The sequence below is a fragment of the Dermochelys coriacea genome, chromosome 1 (assembly GCF_009764565.3).
Source record: "Dermochelys coriacea isolate rDerCor1 chromosome 1, rDerCor1.pri.v4, whole genome shotgun sequence".
In the NCBI taxonomy this organism is placed as follows: Eukaryota; Metazoa; Chordata; order Testudines; family Dermochelyidae; genus Dermochelys; species Dermochelys coriacea.
The window spans coordinates 235,110,104-235,132,528 of record NC_050068.2 but is presented as its reverse complement, the minus strand read 5'-3'; the positions used below and the strand labels follow the sequence as shown (position 1 = coordinate 235,132,528).

At 46.0% G+C, this 22,425-nt stretch overlaps 1 protein-coding gene across 1 annotated transcript in view; it reads left to right on the top strand.

Annotated features, from left to right (window-relative positions):
• Nucleotides 1-3,698: 3,698 nt before the first annotated feature.
• Nucleotides 3,699-22,425, top strand: part of BCAT1 (branched chain amino acid transaminase 1) — a 74,671-nt gene continuing 55,944 nt past the window's right edge. Inside the window, 3 exon segments of the mRNA XM_043506293.1 lie at nt 3,699-3,744; nt 3,747-3,766; nt 5,069-5,140. Of these exon segments, the coding sequence (XP_043362228.1) occupies nt 3,699-3,744; nt 3,747-3,766; nt 5,069-5,140 (138 nt within the window).

Below are 22,425 nucleotides of genomic sequence, written 5' to 3'. Positions count from 1 at the left end.
GTCTGCACTCTCCACTCTGTGTGCAGCTTTATTTCTGTGGTTCTCTTGGTATATAATTTGTGAATCATTTTCTCATTCTTTGGCATGAAAGGTTCTATATAAACATAAATATTGTCCCGTATTTCCTCCATTAGTGTCAAAGGGAGTAACTTGCACAGCTCCCTCACACAGATAGGTGACTAGATTAGATATGTCTACGAGTTTGTCAGTGAACCATTGATGACAAACCTCTTGAGTATGATCTTTCAATTATTTTTGCATCTACTTACGGTAGTTTCTCTAGACCACATTTCCCTAGTTTGCTTATGAGCATGTCATGTGGAACTGTATAAAAGCCTTACTGAAATCAAGATATAGCGCATCTACTGCTCCCACCATTAACTAAGCCAGTACTCCTGTTAAAGACGGAAAATACGTTGGTTGGCATGATTTGTCTTGACACAATCCATGTTGGCTATTCCCTTATAACCTAGTCATTGACTAGGCACTTACAAATGATTGTTTAATAATTGTTCAGTATATTTCCAAGAATTGAAGTTAGGTTGACTGGTCTAATTCCTGGGGTTCTTCTCATTCACTTTCTTAGAGACAGGTACTGTATTGCCCGGTCCTCCAGGAGTTCTGAAAATACTCACTAACGGATCCAAATTGCTACAGCTAGTTCCTTAAGTACCTTAGGATGGATTTCATCAGGCCCCTGCTGACTTGAATAAGTCCTAACTTACCTAAATATTCTTGAATCTGTTCTTTTGCTATTTTAGCTTCCATTCCTTCCTGCTTGGTTATATTAATCAAGCTCTGGTCACACACAAACTTTTAGTGAAGACTGAAGCTAAGATAGGCATTAAACCCCTCAGCCTTCTTGACATAATCAATTATCTCTCCTCCCCCTAAGTAAATCTTCACTTTTCTTCTTTCTGATTTTTTGCCCCAATGTGATTGTGCTGTTCTGTTTGTACTCCTGCTTAGCAATTTGTCCAAGGTTTTCAAATGTTTTTGTTAAATTTCCTTTTTGATTTTAAGGTCTATGAAAGCTCCTGGTAGAGGCATATACTCTTACTATCTTTCTTCATATTAGAATAGTTTGCTGTTTGCCTCTAATATTGTCCCTTTGAGAAGTTGCCAGCACTCCTAAACTACTTTTTCCCTTATATTTCTTCTCAGGAAACTTTACCCATAGTTCTCTGAGTTTGTTAAGTCTGCTTTCTTGAAGTCCATTGTCCTTATCTTGTGCTCTTGCTCCTTCCTTTCCTTAGAATAATATCTATCTTCATGACAGGTTTCAGAGTGGTAGCCATGTTAGTCTGTATCAGCAAAAACAATGAGGACTCCTTGTGTTTTTTGTTTTGTTTTTGTTTTGTTTTTATCATTTCCTGATCACTTTCACCCAAGTTGCCGTTCAACTTTCAGACTCGCAACCAATTCTACCTATTAGTTAGAATCAAGACTCACATGTCTGTCCGCCTGGTTACTTCCTCCATCTTCTGAAACGAAAGTTGTCCCTAATATATTCCAAGAATTATTGACCGTTTTGTGTTTTGCTGTGTCTGGGTAGTTTAAAGTTTCCCATTGTTACCAGGTCTTGTGTTTTGGATATTTCTGTTGTTTGTTGTAGAAATGCTTCCTCCATCATCTCCTCTTGATTTGATGGTCTGATCTGCTTGGGCAGATGTCACACTTGGCACTATCATTAGTGCCTATGTGGATGAGCAGCATGAGGTAGTGGTCAGAGGGATGGATGAGCCACAGTAACCTTTCTGTGATGTCTTGGATGTAGACTGCAGGCAGGCAGTACACTCCCAGGATTTCAGGTCAGCAGATGGATGCCTCCCTGCCCTCTCAGAATGGAGTCCCCAACCACGGAACCCTATGGCTCCTGCTCTGGTGTGCAGTGGCCATGAGCCTCCCAGACGTGGGGGCCGGTGGCTCCTCCCTCAGTCACGGGGTCTGTTCCTCTCTCTGTGCCAGTACAGCATAGTGGTTCTTGACTGCAATGAACAGGGAACCTGGGTGCGGTGGAGGGTGAAGCACTGTCTGTTGCACAAGGAGGCATGCAGCCAATCTCCTTCTTGCACAGCAGTCAGTTCTCCTTTCTTCTCTGATGCTTATGTAGTCAGCCTTGTATCGTCTGTCCTGGATGACTCCATGTACTTCCTGTCGATGAAGTCCTTATGGTCCTGGATGCTATGCAGATGAACCACGTCCTCCTGCAGCTCTCTTACCTGCTTCCAGAGGGATGCCAGCAACAGACACCTCTCACATGAGGTGGTTCTCCCCTGCCTCAATTTCTTCTTCATGGACATGCAGGCTGCATTCCCAGGAAGTCATAGACCTGGACCTCAGTGGAAGCCTCCAGGGTCAGATTGTCCAGGTTGGCCAGGGCCGGTTGCAGTGGAGGAAGAGCTAGTACTGGTGTTGGTGATGTGCCATTTTTCTCCCATTGGGGTCTCTTCCTGTTAAGTATCTGCAGTCCTCCTCTTACTGATCTTAAATGAGTGTCTGACCCATGTACTTCCATGGCGAAGCTGTGGTGTGACAGAGGGGAAGGAAGCAGAGAAGAGAGAATTGAAGTTAAGGATGAGGACAAGCACAGAGGATGAGCATAAGGGGCAAAGGATTGTATCTGGTACTGGGGCAGCTGACGGTGCAAGCTTCTGCACCCCGTGGAGATGGTTTTGTTGCAGACTGTCATCCACTAAGGGTTGACTGGAGCCCACCACATCCCTATTCATTTGTGATCTATTCTAACCATAAACAAACCACAGGCCTGCAAAGTGAAAGAACATTGTATAGTCTCTCTACTACTAAGCTCTCCTTCAAATTCCGTGCTCAGAGACACACACTGCGCTGTCTTCGAGTTCAGTACTCTCTGGTTTGAAAGACCCTGGCATATTAAGCCACACTGAAATGATTTAACATAGTCCTTCACCTGGTCCCCTCTCCTTTGTCTGTATAAGTTATAATGGCTAGACCATACCTTATCCTGTACTACTGATAGCAGTGGCAAAATTCCCATAGCTACAAGGGAAACAGGATTGGGCCCTACACGTGCAGTTCTGAGTTACACACCACTCAGAACCAGACTATGATGGAAAATGAATGTCCTATCACAACTGAGGTTCTTGTGTCACAGAGGCATGGTTACAGGTTATAAACAGCTTGCCATATCTCCAAATCTGGGGTAGGGGAGACTCTCCAAATGTGGGGATTAATTTTAGGCTCTCTTCAATATGATGATGACGGATTTTGATTGCACCTCGTTTCTACAAGGGGCCTTAAAATTTTCATACATCAATCCCCTCCTCTCTAATGTCTTATTTATGCAAATTGCCCCTTAACTACCCTGACACAACGGTACCTGTCTCTGGTTTAATAACTGGGATGAGTAGTTACAGGTACATCATGTTGTTTTCTGAGCAGAGAGTATAGGGAGTATGTGGCTATTCTTAACTGAGAGAATATTGTGGGCCTCGTTTCCTATTTTACCAGAATCGCTAGTAATCCCCTTGCCCTCCAGGCACTGAGCTGGCCCTCTCAGACAACACAGTGCTGTCGTTTTAAATCTTACATATGTAGTTACTTGCAGTGCATTGGCATGATTAGGGCTTGGTTTTTCAGCGTGGTGGTAGCTGTACTGCTGTTCTGATCCTCAGCTGGGTAGTAGAGAGTGCCTCAGTAAGCAAGAGGTTCAACTGTACATGCTCACCGGCAACATGGCAAGCTCATTGACAGCTGAGCAGGGAGCAGCGATGCCTTCTCGTGCCAGGTATTTCACACTTTGCATGGACTTTCTTAATTTATTTTTTGGGCACAAGAGAGAAACAGGGAGAAAGCATCTGATCCAAGGGAGAGAAGTTAACATCCCCTCCTCAGGCCCTTAAACATTCCAGCATTATATCCCCCTCCCCAAAATGATCCGAGTACACAATCCCTTTCCATCTAATTGTTCTATCATTTACCCCCCTCTCCCCATACCACATCATTCTAGCACTCAAGCCTCTTAATGCCCGTTCCCTCCTGTCATCCTCCTGTGCATTCTACTGATATTCCCTCATCCATCCTCCTGTATATTCAGCACCCATAGCCTTCTGATGTGCCCATCCCCCAAATATTCCACCCTTGTGATCCCTGCCCACAAAGCCTTCCTGCATCCCTTAATCTTTCCAGCACTGTCTTGGAAAGTACTGATTAGCCTCAAATGAGCAAAGCCAGAAAGACATGTCAGATTCCCCCCTCCTCTTTACCTAGGTGCCGCTGTGTGTAATGTGTGTTTCATGTCTGCGACCAGAATGCTGTAGAAATGAAGGGAGAGGATTGCTAAGAAAGCAACATGGAAGCAGCTTTGAGGACATTGGGATGCTTCTGCTCGATTATTTGCTTTCATGGGTCATGCACCTGTCGGCTTACTCTTCCAATTTGCGCCATCGCTCCCCTTTCCTTCAATGGGCTGGCTAATATCCCACTCATTTGTGGAGCCCCTTAATAAGACACCATTCAGCGGCTATAGAGAAATAGCGTATATATTCATGACTAATTTTTGTTTTTGTGGATGTATGTCATTACCGCTTATCTCATTCAATTAAGGAAGTATGGTTTGGAGAAAATGTTTCCTCCCTCTCTACCATCCCCTCCCCTGCCAAGTCATTTTCACTGAATAAAGGCAAAGAGGAAACCAGAAGGCTGAGGTGTCTGCCTCTAAAGGGGATTCAGTGACCTGATATAACTGTGTAAAATCCCAGAGTATTTATTCAGCTTTAAGTGAAACAATTGCACTTTTGTTCTCAGACTGTGACTCTGAGACATATAAGGCTAATGTGGGATTTAACCAGTCTTGCTAAAGCCCATAAATGCAGTTGTGTTAAATTACTCAATTGAAACAAAAACAAAAAAAAAACAAAACAGGAGGATGGTGGAAAATACAGTGCCTAATATTCTTATTGTGATCAAGTGATGATGAAGGCTGATGGATACTTTTTGATTTTTGTCATGCAAAATATTAATTGACTAGGTATCTGCCTCTTTGCAACATGCATTTGATTTGGTATCTCCTGCTTTTTATTTCTTGCAGGGCTGTCAGAATGAGTGCCCAGCTGGAGGATGTACAGGGGGAGCCACAAAACAAGCAACTGAATCTTTCAAGGTAAGTTGTTTGCAAAAGGATAGGTGCCTGAAAGATTTCAGACACAGTGAGAGAAAGTGCTCTGGAGCTATTTATGATCATTGTGCATAATGCTGGATTTATGGACATTTGATCATCATAATGCTGGACATAGGTGTTTTATGCTGATATCATTGGAGATAATGCATTAACCCGTAGAAATTAGAGCATTCAAAAAAAACCACCCCACATTGTTCCTTATTGCAGTGAGGAAAGAATAAGCACTGCTATCTTATGGTGATCAGCTGCTTGGGATATGAGAAGGAAGAGTTGGATGCCTCTTGAATATCATATTCACAAAACTGAGGATTTGGCCAAGTGGATTAACTGGACCATTAATGTTGATTTTCAATAAGCTAATGTCATGCCAATTTTCAAAAAGGGTAAACGGGGATGACCCAGGTAATTATAGATCCGTCAGCCTGAGCTTGACTCATGCAAGATAATGGAGTGGCTGATACAGCACTCAATAATAAAGAACTAAAAGAGGGAAATGTAATTAATACAAATCAACATGGGGCTATGGAAAAATAGATCCTAACTTTGATGGTTTTTTTATGAGATTATAACTTTGATTGATAAAGGTAACAGTGTTGACAATAATACTTAGACTTCTGTAAGGCGTTTGACTTGGTACCACACAACACTTTATAACAAAATTAGAACAATATAAAATTAACATGGCACACATTAATAGGGTGAAAAACTGGCTAACTAGGTCTTAAAATTTAGTGTACCGGGAATTTCACTGAGTGGTCTGTGTCCAGTGGGTCCCAATGGTTTTTGGCCGTACACTATTTAACATGTTTATCAGTAACCTGGAAAAAAACATAAAATCATCACTAATAAAGTTCGCAGTTGGTAAATAATGAAGAGGACAGGTCACTGATTTAGCGCAATCTAGATTGCTCAGTAAACTGGATGCAAACAAACAATATGAGTTTTCATACAGGTAAGTGTAAATTTATACATCTGGGAGCAAAGAATGTAGGCCATACTTACAGGATGGGGAACGTTGTCCTGGGAAGTAGTGACTCTGAAAAGTATATGGGGGTCATAGTGGATAATCAGCTGAACATGAACTCCCAATGTGACCAAAAGAGCTAATGCAATTCAGGCATGCATAAACAGGAGGATCTTGAGCAGGAGTAGAGAGGTTATTTTTCCTCTATTTGACACTGGTGCAACCGCTGCTGGAATACTGTATCCAGTTCTGATGTTCACAATTCAACAAGGATGTTGATAAACTGGAGAGGGTTCATAGAAGAGCAACGAGAATGATTAAAGGATTAGAAAATATGCTTTATAGTGATAGACTCAAAGAGTTCAATCTATTTAGCTTAACAAAGAGAAGTGTAAGGGGTGACTTGATTGCAGTCTGTAGGTGTCTATATGAGAAATAAATATTTGATAATGGGCTCTTCAGTCTAGCACAATGGTTTTCAAACTTTTTTTTCCTGGCGATCCACTTGAAGAAAATTGTTGATGCCCACGACCTAACAGAGCTGGGGATGAAGTGTTTGGGGTTGGGAGGGGCGGAGGGTTGGGGTGCGGGGGTGAGAGCTGCGGCCAGGAATGAGGGGTTCAGGGAATGAGGGGGGCTCTGGGCTGAGGTAGGCGGTTGGGGTATGGGAGGGGATCAGGGCTCTGGGCTAGGGGTGCAAACTCTGGGGGGGGCCAGAGATGAGAGGTTTGAGGGGAGGCTCAGGGCTGGGGCAGGAGATTGGGGCCCAGGCTTACCTCAGGCAGCTCCTGGTCAGCAGTGATGCTAAGGCAGGATTCCTGCCTCTCTTGGCACCGTGGACCACACTGCACCCCGGAAGCGGCCAGCAGCAGGTCTGGTTCCTAGGTGGAGGTGCGCAAGCGCTTCTGTGCAGCTCTCACCCGTAGGCATGGCACCGCCCCCCTCCCCACCAGCTCCCTTTGGCCGGGAACTAGTCAATGGGAGTGCAGAGCCGGTGCTCAGGGTGGGAGCCGCACACGGAGCCCTGTGGCCCCTCCTAGGAGCCAGACCTGCTGGCTGCTTCCAGGGTGCGGCACGGTGTTGGAACAGGTAGCGACTTTTAACAGCCAGTCGGCAGTGCTGACCAGAGTCACTGCAACCCAGTGCCTTACATTCGGCGACCCAGTACTGGGTCACGACCCGCAGTTTGAAAACCACTGGTCTAACAGAGAATGGTATAACACATTTGAATGGCTGGAAGTTGAAGCTAGACAAATTCAGATGAGAAATTAGGTGTAAATTTGTAACAGTGAGTGTAATTAACCATTACCAACGGTCATGGTAGAGTATTCACTGACAATTTTTAACTCGAGAGGGTGCTTTTCTAAAGGATATGCTCTAGGAATTATTTTGTGGAAGTTCTATGGCCTGTATTATACAGGACATCAGACTAGCTGATCACAATGATCCTTTCTGGCCTTGAAATCTATGAAATCAATCTGATTATTTGAACCAATTTCCAATTGCCCGCTTACAGCTAAGGTCCAGCATAAGTATGGGAGATGGACAATTATTCTTTGCTATGCTCCAACTAGTGAAGCTTCTGATGAAGGCAAGACAGAGTTCTATATTTAACTGGTTTCAGAGTAGCAGCCGGGTTAGTCTGTATTCGCAAAAAGAAAAGGAGTCCTTGTGGCACCTTAGAGACTAACAAATTTATTAGAGCATAAGCTTTCGTGAGCTATGTAGCTCACGAAAGCTTATGCTCTAATAAATTGTTAGTCTCTAAGGTGCCACATGTACTCCTTTTCTTTTTGCTATATTTAACTGTTTTCTTCTTTCACCTATCTTGAATCACAACGTCGTCACTCTCCTTGATGATTTTAAAACTATTGTTGAGAGTTTAGTGGAGCATGGAAATTGTTACTGTACCAGTTACTCCGACCATCGCACTTGAGAAAGCTTCTGCCAGGAATGATTTTGCCTCCTTTTATAAACACTTGTGGGACCTCACTGACAAGAAAGTCTGTACCAAGTGAAAAAAGAAAAGGAGTACTTGTGGTACCTTAGAGACTAACAAATTTATTTGAGCATAAGCTTTCGTGAGCTACAGCATCCGATGAAGTGAGCTGTAGCTCACGAAAGCTTATGCTCAAATAAATTTGTTAGTCTCTAAGATGCCACAAGAACTCCATTTCTTTTTGCGAATACATACTAACATGGCTGCTACTCTGAAACCTGTACCAAGTGAATGACCTACTCCATTTCAGGTCAGCTAATTGATACAGAAGCGGAGTAAATGGCATGCTGGAGTGAACATTTCAGCCAGCTCTAAAATGCACCCCCAATTTCTTTGGACCCTGACATTAAGGCCACTGCTGAGTTGACTCATTCTGCACAGAATGATCCTGGCAAATTCACTGCTGATGACATCCACAGAGATGTAAAAAAAGCTAAGGGAAATAAGGCACCTGGAATCTGTGGAATTCCTGCAAAACTCTTAAAAAGTGCTGGACCAACTATTTTTTTGTGAATGCAATGCTGTTCAGCATCATCTGGAGAGTCAGTACTGTCCCACTGGCAAAGAAGCATTGTTTTACTGTTTTGGAAATGTAAAGGCAGCAAACCAGTCTCCTGTAACTATTGTGGCATTACTCTTCTGTCCATATGTAGTGGAGCGGCTGCCCTACTCCCGAAGAACGGGGGTTAAAAGCAGCCCTGGAGAGGCTGTGGCTGGGAAATGGAGTGAGAACAGCTGGGGGAAGCTGTGGGAAAGCAGCCACAGCTGTGGCCAGCTCAATTAGGGCCCAGCTGTCCCTTATAAGAGCGCCAGGGCCAGCTCTAGGCACCAGCAAAGCAAGCAGATGCTTGGGGTGGCACATTTGTAGGGGCGGCATTCAGGCCATCCTTTTTTCCCCCCGCTTCGGGGCGCTCACCCAGGTAGACCCTGTCCTGACCCCCAAGCTGCCGCCAAAGTCCAGATGGAAGAGCCGCAGCGGGTAGCCAAAGCTGGCCCCGGGACTGGGGTCCAGCAGCAGCAGTGCAGGGTCGGGGGGGCGCCCTGGGGCCGCTGTGGTTCACACCACCGGCGGGCTCCGACACGTGGAGCACGGGACACTCGGGCTGGGGGCCACCCTGTGGGGTGCACGGAGGAGCCGCTTGCAAGTTGTCACAGGGCTCCCTGTCCCGAGCCGCCCAGGGGTGGGGGCGGGCGGCAAGGAGCAGCAGCAGCAGTGGGGCCATAGAGGGGAATGGTGACCAGAGCGCTGCCAGGCGGGGCTGCCCTTCTGTCCACTCTCTGGGGCTTCGCTCCCCACGGCGCTTCCTCTGTGGCTGCCCTGCCCCGGCTCCTCAGCGCCCTGCTGGGGTGGTCCCCCTGGTCTGTCCTTCCTGATTTCTGGCCGGTCCTGGAGGCAGGACACGGCTGGTGGAACCGTGGGCTGAGATGCAGCCGGGAGCCCCACGGCTTATCCTGACCCTGCTAGCGCTGGACCAGCTGGAGGCGAAAGAGGGGCGGGTGGAGTCAGGGCCCCCCTGGGCACCAGGAAGTAGTAGGGGATGCAGCCTCCGCCCTGCTAATGTCATGAGCGGGATGCTGATGACGCTGCCTGGGAGCGAATTGCAGTGACCCAGGGGCTGGGGCAGCAGGGAGTGCGGGGCCAGGGGGGAAGAGCCCAGGGCTGGGGCAACAGGGGAGAAGGGGGGAGCCCAAAATTTTTTTGCTTGGGGCGGCAAAAAACTAGAGCCGGCCCTGAAGAGGGCTGTGGGCCAGAAGCTGAGGGAGTCCCACTCTAGCCCTCGAGTGGGAAGGGCTAGCTGCCTGGGAACAGGGTGCCTGAGCAGAGCAGCGCTGGGGAAGGGCAAAGGGAGCTGGGGAGCTCCAGCCTGTAAAACCCCCAGGCTGCAGGCCTTGGTGAAGGCTACAGAGGCACTGGGGCTGCAGAGGGCAGCTGAGGAATAGGCAGAGGCAGCTGGTCCTAACCCCTTGCCAATGATGGTGACCATTACACTGCAGTTTGCCCCAGTGAACGAGGGCTAGCTGAGACTGCAGTAGCCACTGAGACAAGGGTGTTTAGAGCGAGGGGGTACTGCTGGGGCAGAACCCTGAGATTAAAGAGGCACCGGGGTCTGGAGGACACGGGGACAGTGGAGTGAGATACCGGCCTGCAGAGGGTGCTCCAGTGCTGGTGAAGAGCTAATTGCCCTGGATGACCAGCAGGAAGCGCCGCACCGGTGAGTTGTCACCCGCGACACCATACCAGGAAAAGTTTTTTGCTTTGTCTGTTGGCCCAAGCCACTGATCTTAAGGGCAAGAGAAGACACAACAAGCCGGCTTCAATTCCGGCTATTCCGCTGTGGAGCAAATCGTCACAGTCTATAGCTTATCAAGAAGGCAAGAGAATTCAAATTGTATTCATGGATATCAAGGCTGTGCATTTGACCCCATTAAACAGGGAATCTCTTTGGCTAAAACTCATAGCCATTCCTGACAAGCTTTGCAGAAATTCTCTATCTCTAAGATAAGATGACTCCTCAAGCTGCTTTCTTGTATGGGAAAGTATTGTCTTCTTCCAAATTAGGTTGGACTTTCAACAAGGATGCGTTGCGTGCCCAGAACACTTCCGTGCTTTCATAGATTATGTTCTTGAACGGACACTAAATAAATGCATTTTAGATATACGCATTGACATCAATTTTTGATGACATATTGTTAGTTGTTGAATCTAAACCCTGGGAAGCTCAGTGGGAAAGTCAGCCTGAAAATTAATTTCAGTAAAACCAAATTTTACCATTAGGCCTTTTAAATGAGCTGCAGGCTCTTGCTCTTAGTGGGTGATCAACAGTTGAGGATTATCTGTGATTTCACCTACCTCAGCTCCGTTATCAATAACACGGCGGAGGGCCATCCCTAGCTATGGGGGAGCCCAGGCCTCTGCAGGGGGGAAGGAGCAGGCTTGGGGGGGCTGGGGAGGAAAACCGCCCCCCAGCACAAGCGGTGGAAGCAGAGTGGGTTCGGTCGGATCACTACATTCCCGCCACCCCGTGAGTGCAAGGTCGGGCCTGACCCTGCACTCACCGAGCAGCAGAAAGTGGAGCAACCCAGCCCAGCCCGCTCTGTGTGCCCATGACTCCCAGCCTTGGGAGGGGGGAACCGGCCCCTGGCACTCACTGTGTGGCACGGCTAGGGCCGGGTCGCTGCACTTACCCGCTGCTGCAATGGTGAGTGCAGGCCCACCCTGCTGCAGTCATCGGGGAGTGAGGGCAGGACTTGTGGGCGGGAAGAGCAGGGCGGGGCAAGAAGGGGCAGGGGCTTTGGGGAGGGGCGGAGCAGGGGCTGAGCAGTATGCAACTGTGTACTTTACATATGGGTAGGGCCCCCAAATTTCCTGCGCAGCTGCGTACTTTGTATATGGGTAGGGATGGCCCTGACGGGCAGCATCAAGAAAGAACTTGAAGCCCAGAATGAAAAAAGCATAGTCAATAATAGGCTGCCCCATCAAGAATGTCTTTCACAAATGGAGCACCCTGATATAGAAAGACGAAGATGAGGATATATAGCTATGGCACTGAAACTGGCACCTTACTGTCAGTGTGAAAGAAGTTAGACACCATTCAGATGAATCATCTCTGAATGATTGAAAACATCAAATTCAAGTCAAATGACATGATTTGCTTCCTAACTAGATAGGTCCCACTCTCTCAAACAGTTGCCCAACTCTCACTAAGGTGGTATGGTCAGCTTCTACGAATGCCTACCAACTTCCCTGCAGGAATCATCTGAAACTTTGACCCAGTGAAAGCAGGAAGAAAAAGACTCTGCTCCCCCTCCCCTGAAGATCTAAAACATGATGGCTGGATGGTGTCAGCAGACACCTAACCTTCATAGCATCCTACTACATAACATGCCCGATTTGACCCAAAGCAGAACATCATGGAGGTGCATAATGCATTTGGGCTTATGTACTGTCCAAACTGCATGAGAACTAACCTAATCTTAATGCATCAGCTGCCTGCTAAAATGTTGCTGGATATTAGTCTTTAAATTAAATAAAATGGCATGTATCTGTGTACCTTAACACTTACAACATACAGTACTGCCAGTCCCTATATAAAACAATATCATCCAGTATTGATTCAGAGATTGAAAATTCCTCTCAACAAAGACTGTATCATATACATTTATTATTCCTATTTATTAAGCTTTGGCAATGTTCAAAAATAAGTCATTTCCAGCCCGCTTCAAAGTTGTGGGTCAAGGGTCCGAGCAGCCACCCAAAGCCTAGCACCTCAGCTAGGGACACTGTCAGCGCTTAACAACCAGACATTACTTACTAATGCTGATGAGCTGCCAGAAGCTGCTACGAAGCAATGCCCCGCTTTTCTCTTCTGTTTAGAACTTAAACAATTAAATCTTGCTCTTCTCTCTTTCCTCCTCTCCCTACTTCCACAAAATGTAATGGTGATTTTAAGCAGTGTATGCGCACAGATGTCAACTTCACATTTCTGCTGGGAAATTGAAGCTCAGCAGAGCACCCCAGAAACCCTCCCCTCCCCCTTAATCTTCAATGCTATTTTTTTGCCTTTGCTTCTTCCTTCTCTCCTCCTTATTCCTACTTATCCTCTTTTTTGTCTGTACAAGTTTTGCCTTTCTTCCTTTTTTCTCATCTGTGTATTTCTCTCTCTCTCTCTCTTCTTACTTTACATTCATGTCCTTTAAAAAGCCCCAACAGACTTTTGCAACTGTTTAAAAAATATAGGTTTAAAAAAAACCCCAGTTGAACTGTCATGTGATTTTTCAGCATTTCCTTGCGTGTTACTGTTGACTACTGTGGTATTTGGGATGAAATTGTGGTGTTAACCCTGGTAATCAGCCTGCCCTTCCTGATTCTTTGCTTGCTGTGCCAGCCCAGTGCACACTTCTGTTTTAGGTTAAGTAGTTATTTCCCTTTTAGCTTCCCTGGCTTAAATCAGAAATGAAAAAAATGCTACCAAAGATTATAATCAGTCTTGATAAGGCCTATTCTGATCCTGGCCTTCATTTGACATTCACGAGGGTTTTGCCACTGACTTCATTGGTAGCAAGATTTGGCCTCATGGCAACAGGCCGCCACTTTTCTTGTAGTGCTTGCCTCCCTCTGCACATTAAGAGGGATGCAAGTAAGCCAGAACCTAATATCAGCCATTTAGTAGTGGGGCACCACAGTTCTGCCTGTGGGTAATGGTTTAGGATGACTCTTCCACTAGAAGTTCTGTTTTGGAGAATGTCAGTTTTAAAAAATATTTATATTGTATGTAACTAGTTGTTAAGTTTTAGGGGCCCAGTATAAAAATATTTATATTGTATGTAACTAGTTGTCAAGATTTAGGGGCCCAGTATGTATGAAGTCTAGAGCTGTTCTGTTGACTCCCCTTGGCAGACAGACTAGGTAGTTTTCATTAGTACCACTGTTATCCTTTGATCCCTTTATACTTAATGGGATATACAGAGGCCTTAAAGACCGTGGCTCTCCCCTGTGTAAAAAAAACAAAACACGAACAAACCCCAAAAGAATCCTGCTGTAAGGGTTGGCAGAACTGCCCTATGTGCTTTCTCCTCCCGCACCTGGAACCTCTGGTATATGCCAAAGGGAGGAAAGACAGGACCAGAGTGCCAATGTGCTCTGACTATTTTGGGACCATGGGCAGACTGAGCATAGATTAGAGCAGCCCTGTGGCTGTGCTAAATTACACTCAGTCAGGCAGGTCCCCAGAATACTGGGATGCACTTTCCTTTTCCCCTCCTTCTGCTCCCCTCCATTCCCATATCTCAGCCAGAATGGAGAATCATGATTGAGAGTCTCTCTGAGGCAAGAGAGTGCTAGCAGAGGGACAGAGGGTCCTGAATGGAGAAACTCTAAAAAAACCAGCTCAGGATAAGGTCTAATTTGGAAGTCCATTTTTGTCTTATGGCTCGTTAGTTGAGGTAAAATTAAGTGCAGACCCCTGACAGGGATGAGTTTTTAGAAAATATTATATTTTCTATACGTTTGAGAGGGCCGCCTAGGGATCCTGCTGGGCGCACTATATGAAATAATAATTTATACTTGCTTTGAACTTTACAACCAAATTTAAAACACTGCATAAATGGGGAGGAGCGGGGAAATAGCAGGGAAAAATAAAACCCCAAACCAATCCAGTGCACCTTCACAACCACTTCAGTGGAAGCAAATTGCAAAGCTATGACTTCAGAAACAACAGATAATGATATTGCTAAGGGGATCAAACTCAATAGGAGGCTGATTATGCTGGAGAAAGTTGCTATTTATGCACCAATAACCTGGTGATCCAAGATATAGGAATGGAAGTACAGAAAAGAGGGTATAATTCATGGTGTTAAGTAAAATGTATTGTGTAATGCCCATTCTTGAATGCCACATTCCTCCTCCTGAGACCACAGTTTTTCTTAGACCCTAGCTTGCAGTCTTTAGACAGGTTAAACTCCTATAAACGTCAGTGGGACTTTTATCTGACAAAAGACTGCAGGCTCATCTCATTGCAGACTGGCGGGAAGTATTCTTATGGTGTGCTAAGTACCAAACTCCGCTACTAGCTTTTCATTGCTCTCTACTCTCATTGACTACTCTGAAGTCAGTAGACTAGATTCTGCATCTCCAGCACAAATTATCACTAAAATACCTTTTTAATTTCTCCAGCTGTCAGAAAGCTAACACTTATTGAATTCAAAGTCTAGGCTTCCTGAAGAACCAATCTCACATTTACAACTGATACAGCGCCATTAATTAAGTTAGGGATGAGGCACATGAATGGGAGCAATGCTTACATTGCTGCTACCTGTATTGTATCAATTTTATGTATAAAGGATTTCAGTCTCAGGGATGTCGGCCCAGCACCTTTCACCATCATTATCACTTTTCAAACTAATCTTTTTCTGTACTTTTCAAATGCCTGTCAGTGATTAACAAGGCATGTTTAGCTTTTTTGATGTCTTCCGCATCTAACTTCTAGTTTGTATTCAAAAGATGCAGTACATGAAAACACAGGAAACTGATCAATGAAATTGTGCTCATACTATGCATTGCAGAAATATTTCAGATGTTGACGTACATACAGGAAGAGCTTACACAAGTGCAAAATCTTCACAGCAGAGCAGATATAGTCTCTAACTCTGCCAGGTAGTGATAACATGCAGTGACTATGATTATGATTAAGGCATTTGAGTGTTTGTGGTTCCAGATTAGATTAAAGTTACTTTTTAAATCACATTAAGGTCGTTGGTCACCTTCCGCTTACACAAAGGTAGCTTAATGTTGCTTCGGTGTAAACTATTCATTTCTATACTTTATCATATTTGTATTTCATATTAAATATAACCATAGCTCTGAATTTCCTGGGTTTGTAATGTTTGCTCCTGGGATAATTACAATAGCTGTATAATGGTTTTTTTTACCCTTAAATTACTGCTACATACTCTGAACCTTAACTATATCTTAACGTAGTTTTTTGTCATGGATTTTCCTTATTTTTTTAAAAAAGGAAAAGTTCGTACATGAACACTAAACAAGAAATTCAAGGCTTCCTCAGTTTACATAATCTTGCCCTTAATTTACAGTTGACTTAGTGATTTTGAGGGCACTATGGTTACAATTGACTTAGTGGTTTAGAGAGCACTTAATGTTAGTGATACAGGCACTGGGTGAAAGGAGGGAGGGAGAGTGCACTTTGAGGGCCCCCCCCCAGCTGTATAATTGAGTAATACAATATTCTCTGTATACACCCATACTCACCTTCAAAACATTTGTAAAGAGAAACAACTATGTCACAGTAGCTCCAAACAATAATTTGTTCCACATTCTGATTAAGTGTAAAGCAACTAAAAATACACTACAAAAGAAGTGCATGTGTTTATGGTCCATGTTGAGAGGTTGCTGTAACATTTCCTGCACATTTGGTTTTTGTTCTTGCAGGTCTTAGACAGCTGTCACTGTTCCTTATGCTAGGAGTCTTAGCTCTATGTTTTAATGTGCTCAGCATATGGATCCCCAAATCATGTAACTCGTGATAGTCATATTTTGGTGAGCTGCATGGTTTGTGCTTTTTGTTCAGGCCATTCATCTCTCTGCATCATTGGAGAGCTGGTCTGTATTTCTTCATTTTCTGGCAGCTAGGGTAGCAGAGATTAAAAGCTGAATACATTGTGGTTGGAGGTGAAGACCGTGGAGGTGTGCGGTTTAACTGGCTGCTAGTTCCTAAATGTGTGTGAGCATAAATAAGCAGACCAGAGAACGGGTTGGGATTTGGCTCATGAGGAAACAAATGCAAGTGAGTTGCAAGGCAAATTGGATGTTGTTACTCTGTGCAGCAGGATTTGCTAAAGTAAGAATACATCCAGAAAGCATTAAATAGTGCCCTAGCTTCTACTGGAAATGGTGTCTCCATTTGCAAAACAGTCTCCATATGTAGGGCCGATGCATTAGTGCATTATTCCATTTTTACACCAGTGTAATTCTAAGGTGGGTGCAATTCTCAGTGAAGTCAGTAGCAACTATGTGTGTCGTCTGAGGCAAGATCTGACCCATCCAGTGTTTGATTTGAGATAGTAAACATTTTCTAAAAATGGTTAGTTTTTCTTTAAAGAATCATTTTTCTGTTTGCAACTCTTTCCTTGTAAAGTGAATCGTCTGTAGAGGTGATAATTTTTTTTCCTTTACCAAAAAAAGGGGGTGGGTGGGAAATTTCTCACAAAAATTCACTTTTTTCCCCTCCCCAGCCAGGTTTAAAAATAATTAAAATATGTAGTACTTTATCTTTTCAAGCAGTGTACTAAAATCATGAACTAACCAGTAGAAATTCCTGGCATAAAACTGGAGTGATGCAATGAATCAAACCCATGAAAAGTCTTACGAGCTTAAAGCACTTTGCCTTTTATTTATTTTTTGAACTCTCAACTCAGGTCAGTTTTCAAACATGCTCAGAACACGAGTCAGAGGAAGTTACGTAACATTGCTATGTATTTGGGTGGGGTTCTTATATAGCTTGGTGACACTCTGAATATGAGCTGAACAGATTTAAAGCAATTAGACATTTGTAACGGTGCAGGCAGGCCCCTCTTACTTCTGCCACTTCTGCACCCAAACCATCTGCTTTGGTGCGATCACCCATACGCTTTATTTACAGTAGAAGTTCCCACCACCTGTAGCTACAGACAGTGTCAGGCTTGCAGCCAGCAGAGGAGAGCAGCCTCTAACTCCCTGGCTCCTCTCTTTCCTCTCCCCCGGCTTTCTTACTGTCTGCCTTTATGTAGCCCCTGGCTAAAGGGGCAGGCAGCTGTTCCCTGGTTGCCACTTGAGCCTGGCTTACTCAGCCAGCTCCAATTCCCCTTTCCTGATTGGAGCTGGTGTGACAGAGGTCTGATTCAGGGTTTCCTAGCCACACCCTGTCACACACCTCCCCCCCTTATGAACTGCCAGGTTCATCCTTCCTCAGCCTCTCCCATCCCTGCCTGGTGGGGTTAGTCCAGGAAAGCCTCTCCCCCTCTTTTGGATGATCACCAGCATCATCTCCTGGAGGTTCCTTCATCTCCCACCCACAAAAAGTACACTGGTGGGGGGTAGATGTCCCCATAGCTCTGCCATCACCCACAGATCCTCACCCATCATACCCCTGTGGGCATCCCTTCTCCTTTATCCCCTTTTCTTCCAGTAGGGAGTCGAGGCCAATCCCGACCTCCGCTGGACACCCTGGGTCTCGGGTTCTCCCAAGCCACCAAGCAGGGGCCTGTTTTCTTCTCCTGGGAGCTGTGGTGTGAGGAGCCCCAGTTGCCCCTTTTCTCCTTCGAAGGGGCTTGGGCTGGCCATGTCCCCCGCACCTCCTTCCCCTTTGTCTACCCTATCCAGGCTTTGTTGTCTAGGGTTCTCATGTTCAGTACCCCGAGGACCTTGCTCCTCTTCCTTCTTGGTGCTTCTCAGTCTAGGGGTTCCTGCCCCCTTCTTCGGGAGAACCTTTCCTTTTCCCTTCAGGGAGAGGGCCCTAGTCCGTACCCAACACAACAGGGTATGGTAACCCCTCTACTACCCTGACGCACTTCCATTTAAAGCTGCCCCCGCACTTCTAGGGGCACCTGGCCACCAGGCAGTATCTCCTGTCTCCGTTGATACACTCCAGGGCATCTGTGCACCTGGAATTATCCAAGGGTGTTATCAACCCCTCTGGATGAGCAAGAAGGCTGAAGCTGTATCCACCAGGCCCCTATGGGTTTTCCTCCCCACCCTTACCAGGATGTGAACAGCCTCTGCCCCCTTGTCCACCCTCCAGCATTAGTCCAGCCACAAAATTCGGTCCACCCACATTCCATAAAAAGGGGGAATGCCCTATATCCTGGCCACCCACACTGCTAGCAAACATCACGCTGGCTCCTCGGGGTCCTCCTCCCTCAGGACCTTTCTCCAGCTTCTTCCCAACTCTGTCTTTATAGGGTCAGCCCTCCCTTCGGGGAACATCTGCCTCCATGTATTCATCGGTCAGCTTGACTGCCACATCAACCGTACTTGGCTGATGTTGCCTGACCCAGACTCAGATATTCTTGGGAGGCCCTGTAGCAATTGTTCTAGGATGAGGACATCCATTATCTCCCCCACCATTTGTGTCTCAGGCCTCAGCAATGGGCAGCCCAGTCCATCAGTCATTGGGTGAATGCCCATGGCCACACAGCCCCCATCCATCAGCTGCACAGAACTTTTGGCAGTATTTCTCAGCCAACAGGCCACCCAGTGTAGGTGGTCACACTCACCGTCTCCTAGTTCTGGGCCTGTTCCTCACTCAAGGCTGTGTAGGCTGCTTGAGCTTCTTCCCACAGGTAGGGAGCCAGCTATAGGGCTTAGGTTGCCCTATCCCATTCGGCGCCATGGCTACCCACTCGAATGTACTGAGGAAGGCATCTGGGTCATCTGCCGGGCCCATTTTACAGAGTCCCAAGCCTGGCAGCCAGGTGACATCCCTTACTGTGGGACTCACCATTCATTGCAGGAGTTGCTGCTGCCACACTGGCCTGCTCTCTTTTAAATTCCTGTAGGCTTTTCTGCAATTCCACCTGCCAGGTTAGCAAGGCCCGTCTCTCAGCCTGGTGGACTGCTGGAAGCCTTGCAGGGCCTTCTGCATCTGCTCCTGCTGTTTTGACGAGCCACTGCAGGGTCCCCCATCTCCAGGCTGCCAACCACATCCATTGGCTCAAGTCCCAGACAAGCCCTCACATGTAACAGAGTAAAGGCAGGCCCCTCTGTCTTCAGCTACTTCGACACCCACAAACCAGCCAGAGATCTCTGCTTTGGTGCTATCACCCATGCTCTTTATTACCATGGAAGTTCCCACCCCCTTGTAGCTACAGACAGTGTCAGACTTGCAGCCGGGGGGGGGGGGGGGGGGGGGCAAGCAGCCTCTAACTCCCTAGCTCCTCCCTAGCCTCTCCCCTTACCTACCTTCCTGCCAGCCTTTATGTAGCCACTGGCTAATGAGGCCAGCAGCTGTTCCCCATTTGCCACTTAGCCCTGGACTTGCTTAGCCAGTTCCAATTCCCTTTTCCTGATCAGCATTTATTGGCACCTGTAGCTCATTTGCCCACTTGATCATAAAATACCTGTTCTTGTACTGTGTTATTGCTCTCTAGGGCCATGTGTTGTATTGGAGAGATTGGTTTTCTCTTATCTGGTTTAAAGAGGACATCCTCTACTGGTGTTAGTTCCTTATTTAATAATTCCACTTTAATGGCTTAAATTAGTCCTCATGATAAATTTTGGGTGTTCAGCTATAAATTTTCCCTTAGGAGAAAAGTTGCATAAAGGAAAGAATCCACATTTTCTCATCCTGTTTTCCTAATCTTTTGATTGTGTGAAATGAGCATTAACTCCAGGAATTCATGTACCCCAGACAGGTACTTTTACATACTGTTTCCTCTTGCTTCAGGACATAAGCTGACCAGTTAGAGGGATATAATATTACTCACTGATAGCATTTGGGAGGGAGGGGGGTTACATTAGCTTCTGAAATATCTAGCATTGGCCACTATTAGACTCAAGATACTAGGTCAGAAGCCAGTTCTGATGTTGATGGAATAATAGTACTTTGTCCTTAGGTAGCATATTCCATCTGAGGATCTCCAAGCGCTGTATGAGAGGTTGATAGTACTGCCCTTTACAGTGCTAATCAATGTCTTTACAGATGGAGAAGCTGAAGTTATCAATTAAACTTCTCATGTAGAGATGTTAAATGATTTGCCGTGTGTGTTACAGTGCATCTGTTGGTGAGTCAAGAGCAGAAGCCATGTTTCCTGACTCCTAGTCTTGTACTCAAAGCATTAGATTTGGGATTTTCCCTAACACTTGCACTGTCTTTTTTCAGTGCATTTCTTCTAATATTTCTTCTGACTATTGGCAGAAAGAGACATCCTTTCACCTTCTCGTAAACTAAGAGTACATCTGTGTTACAGAATTAGTTTGTGTGATCTACCCTTAAGTAGCTTCCCTCATATTAGTCTATCATGAGGGAGGGTGGCCACAGTACACAATACCAGTCAAGTGCTGAGTGGGGTTGCTGTATGTTCTACATTCACACTGATGCTGCACTCAATTGTATGTGGCACTAAGACTTCTGATGGCACATCCCATGGTTATGTAGCACTTCAGGAAACTGCACTGCTCTATGAATGCTTTTGCAATATTGTGGGGATCTGTGGGTCTAGAATTCGCTGGCTCCTGTCCATACAGCTGTTGATAACTTCGGTGAAGCGGGAACAGCAGCCCAGGAGCCCTGAAGGCTCAGGCATCACTGGATGCCCCAGCAATAGAGGCCTTAATTGGTGGTACATACTGAATCTCCTAATTGGCTCAGGTATGCTATTTAAGACCTGGAGAAAATACTTGAAGGCTGTCTATGCAACTAGGTGACCACAACTTGCTGCTATAAATGGACCCTGTACTCCTGGGGGAATGCTGTGCCACTGCTCACACACGCAGAATTCATGTCCCCTGCAGAATTTCTTTTTTCTCTGCAGACAATAAATTCTGCCAAAGAGGCCCTGCAATTACACCTTTCGTCCACTAGGGGCTGCTATAATGTCAGAACAGAGGGAAGCCCCATGGATAGGAGGGAGGAGAGGCTGCTTTTCTCACAGCACCCTGCCTGTGGGGCCAGGTGGTGGGACGGACAGAGCAGGGCACAGAGAACTATTAGGGGGTCACACAGACTGGGGTTCAGAAGGGCTGGTGGGGGCACAGGAGCTAGTGGGGTGACAGCATTGAGCCAGGGGCTGAATGGGATTCAGGATTCAGGAACACTTGGGGCAGAGGGTAGGAGGAGGAGTGGCTGAATTTGGATAAAGGGACACATGAGGAGGGATAGTGTGGGGCATGGGGAAGTGGGGCGGGGTGTCTGAGTGGGGGTGCAGGGACACAGGGGCAGATGTGCCTGACTGAATGGGAGAGGCCAGGGGTCAGCCAGGGTCTGCACGAGGAAGGCTCCCCACCTCCCTAACAGTTCCTCCCCTGACAAAAACCCTGTTCTGTACGTCTCCCACCCATACCCAACAATCCACCTGATTCACTCCCAGGCTCCTTCTCAGCAATTACTTCCCTCCCCTCAGCTCCTCCATTACGCCTGACTCCCCCAAACCATTGCACTGCTTCCGCTGGGTGCGGAAAATACATATCTGTATTGTAGTTTAAATGAATTATTACTCAGAGTTCTGTATTATTATGCCTGGTAAGGGATCTATTTGCCAGAAATCATTTCCTGAATCTTTTGTTGTGTGTATTGTTACAGACATATGTACTGACAGGTATTTTGAAATAAATTACCAAAATAATTGAAACTGGTATGATAATATTGTGTTGTTTTGACAATTAAAATATGCACCATTTTAAAATATTATGCATAGAATTTTTTGGCACAGAATTCCCCTGGAGTAACCCTGTTGTATTTCCTGATCCCTCCCCTCACTTCTGGCTTTGAATTCCAGTTCCTTATGTCATGCTCCTAGCCCCTTGTGCTGCCCTGATCCACTAACCCAGCCTCAGCAAATCCATTAACCTTCTGAGCAGGATGGCTTACTGACCCTGACCCTGACCCTTTAGCATGACACCAATGGCGACTGTGTCTTTTGGCCTCAACCCCCACTCTGCAGCTAAGCTCCTGACATGTATGTGTGAGAACTTGTCTGTCCCTTCTGGGCATCCTGCATGGAAGTAGTATGAACCCAGCACCTCATTAAAGTAAATCAGATCCAGCTTGGCATCCTCCAGATTTGTAACCACTGCCTTCATTCCAACTGGTGGCA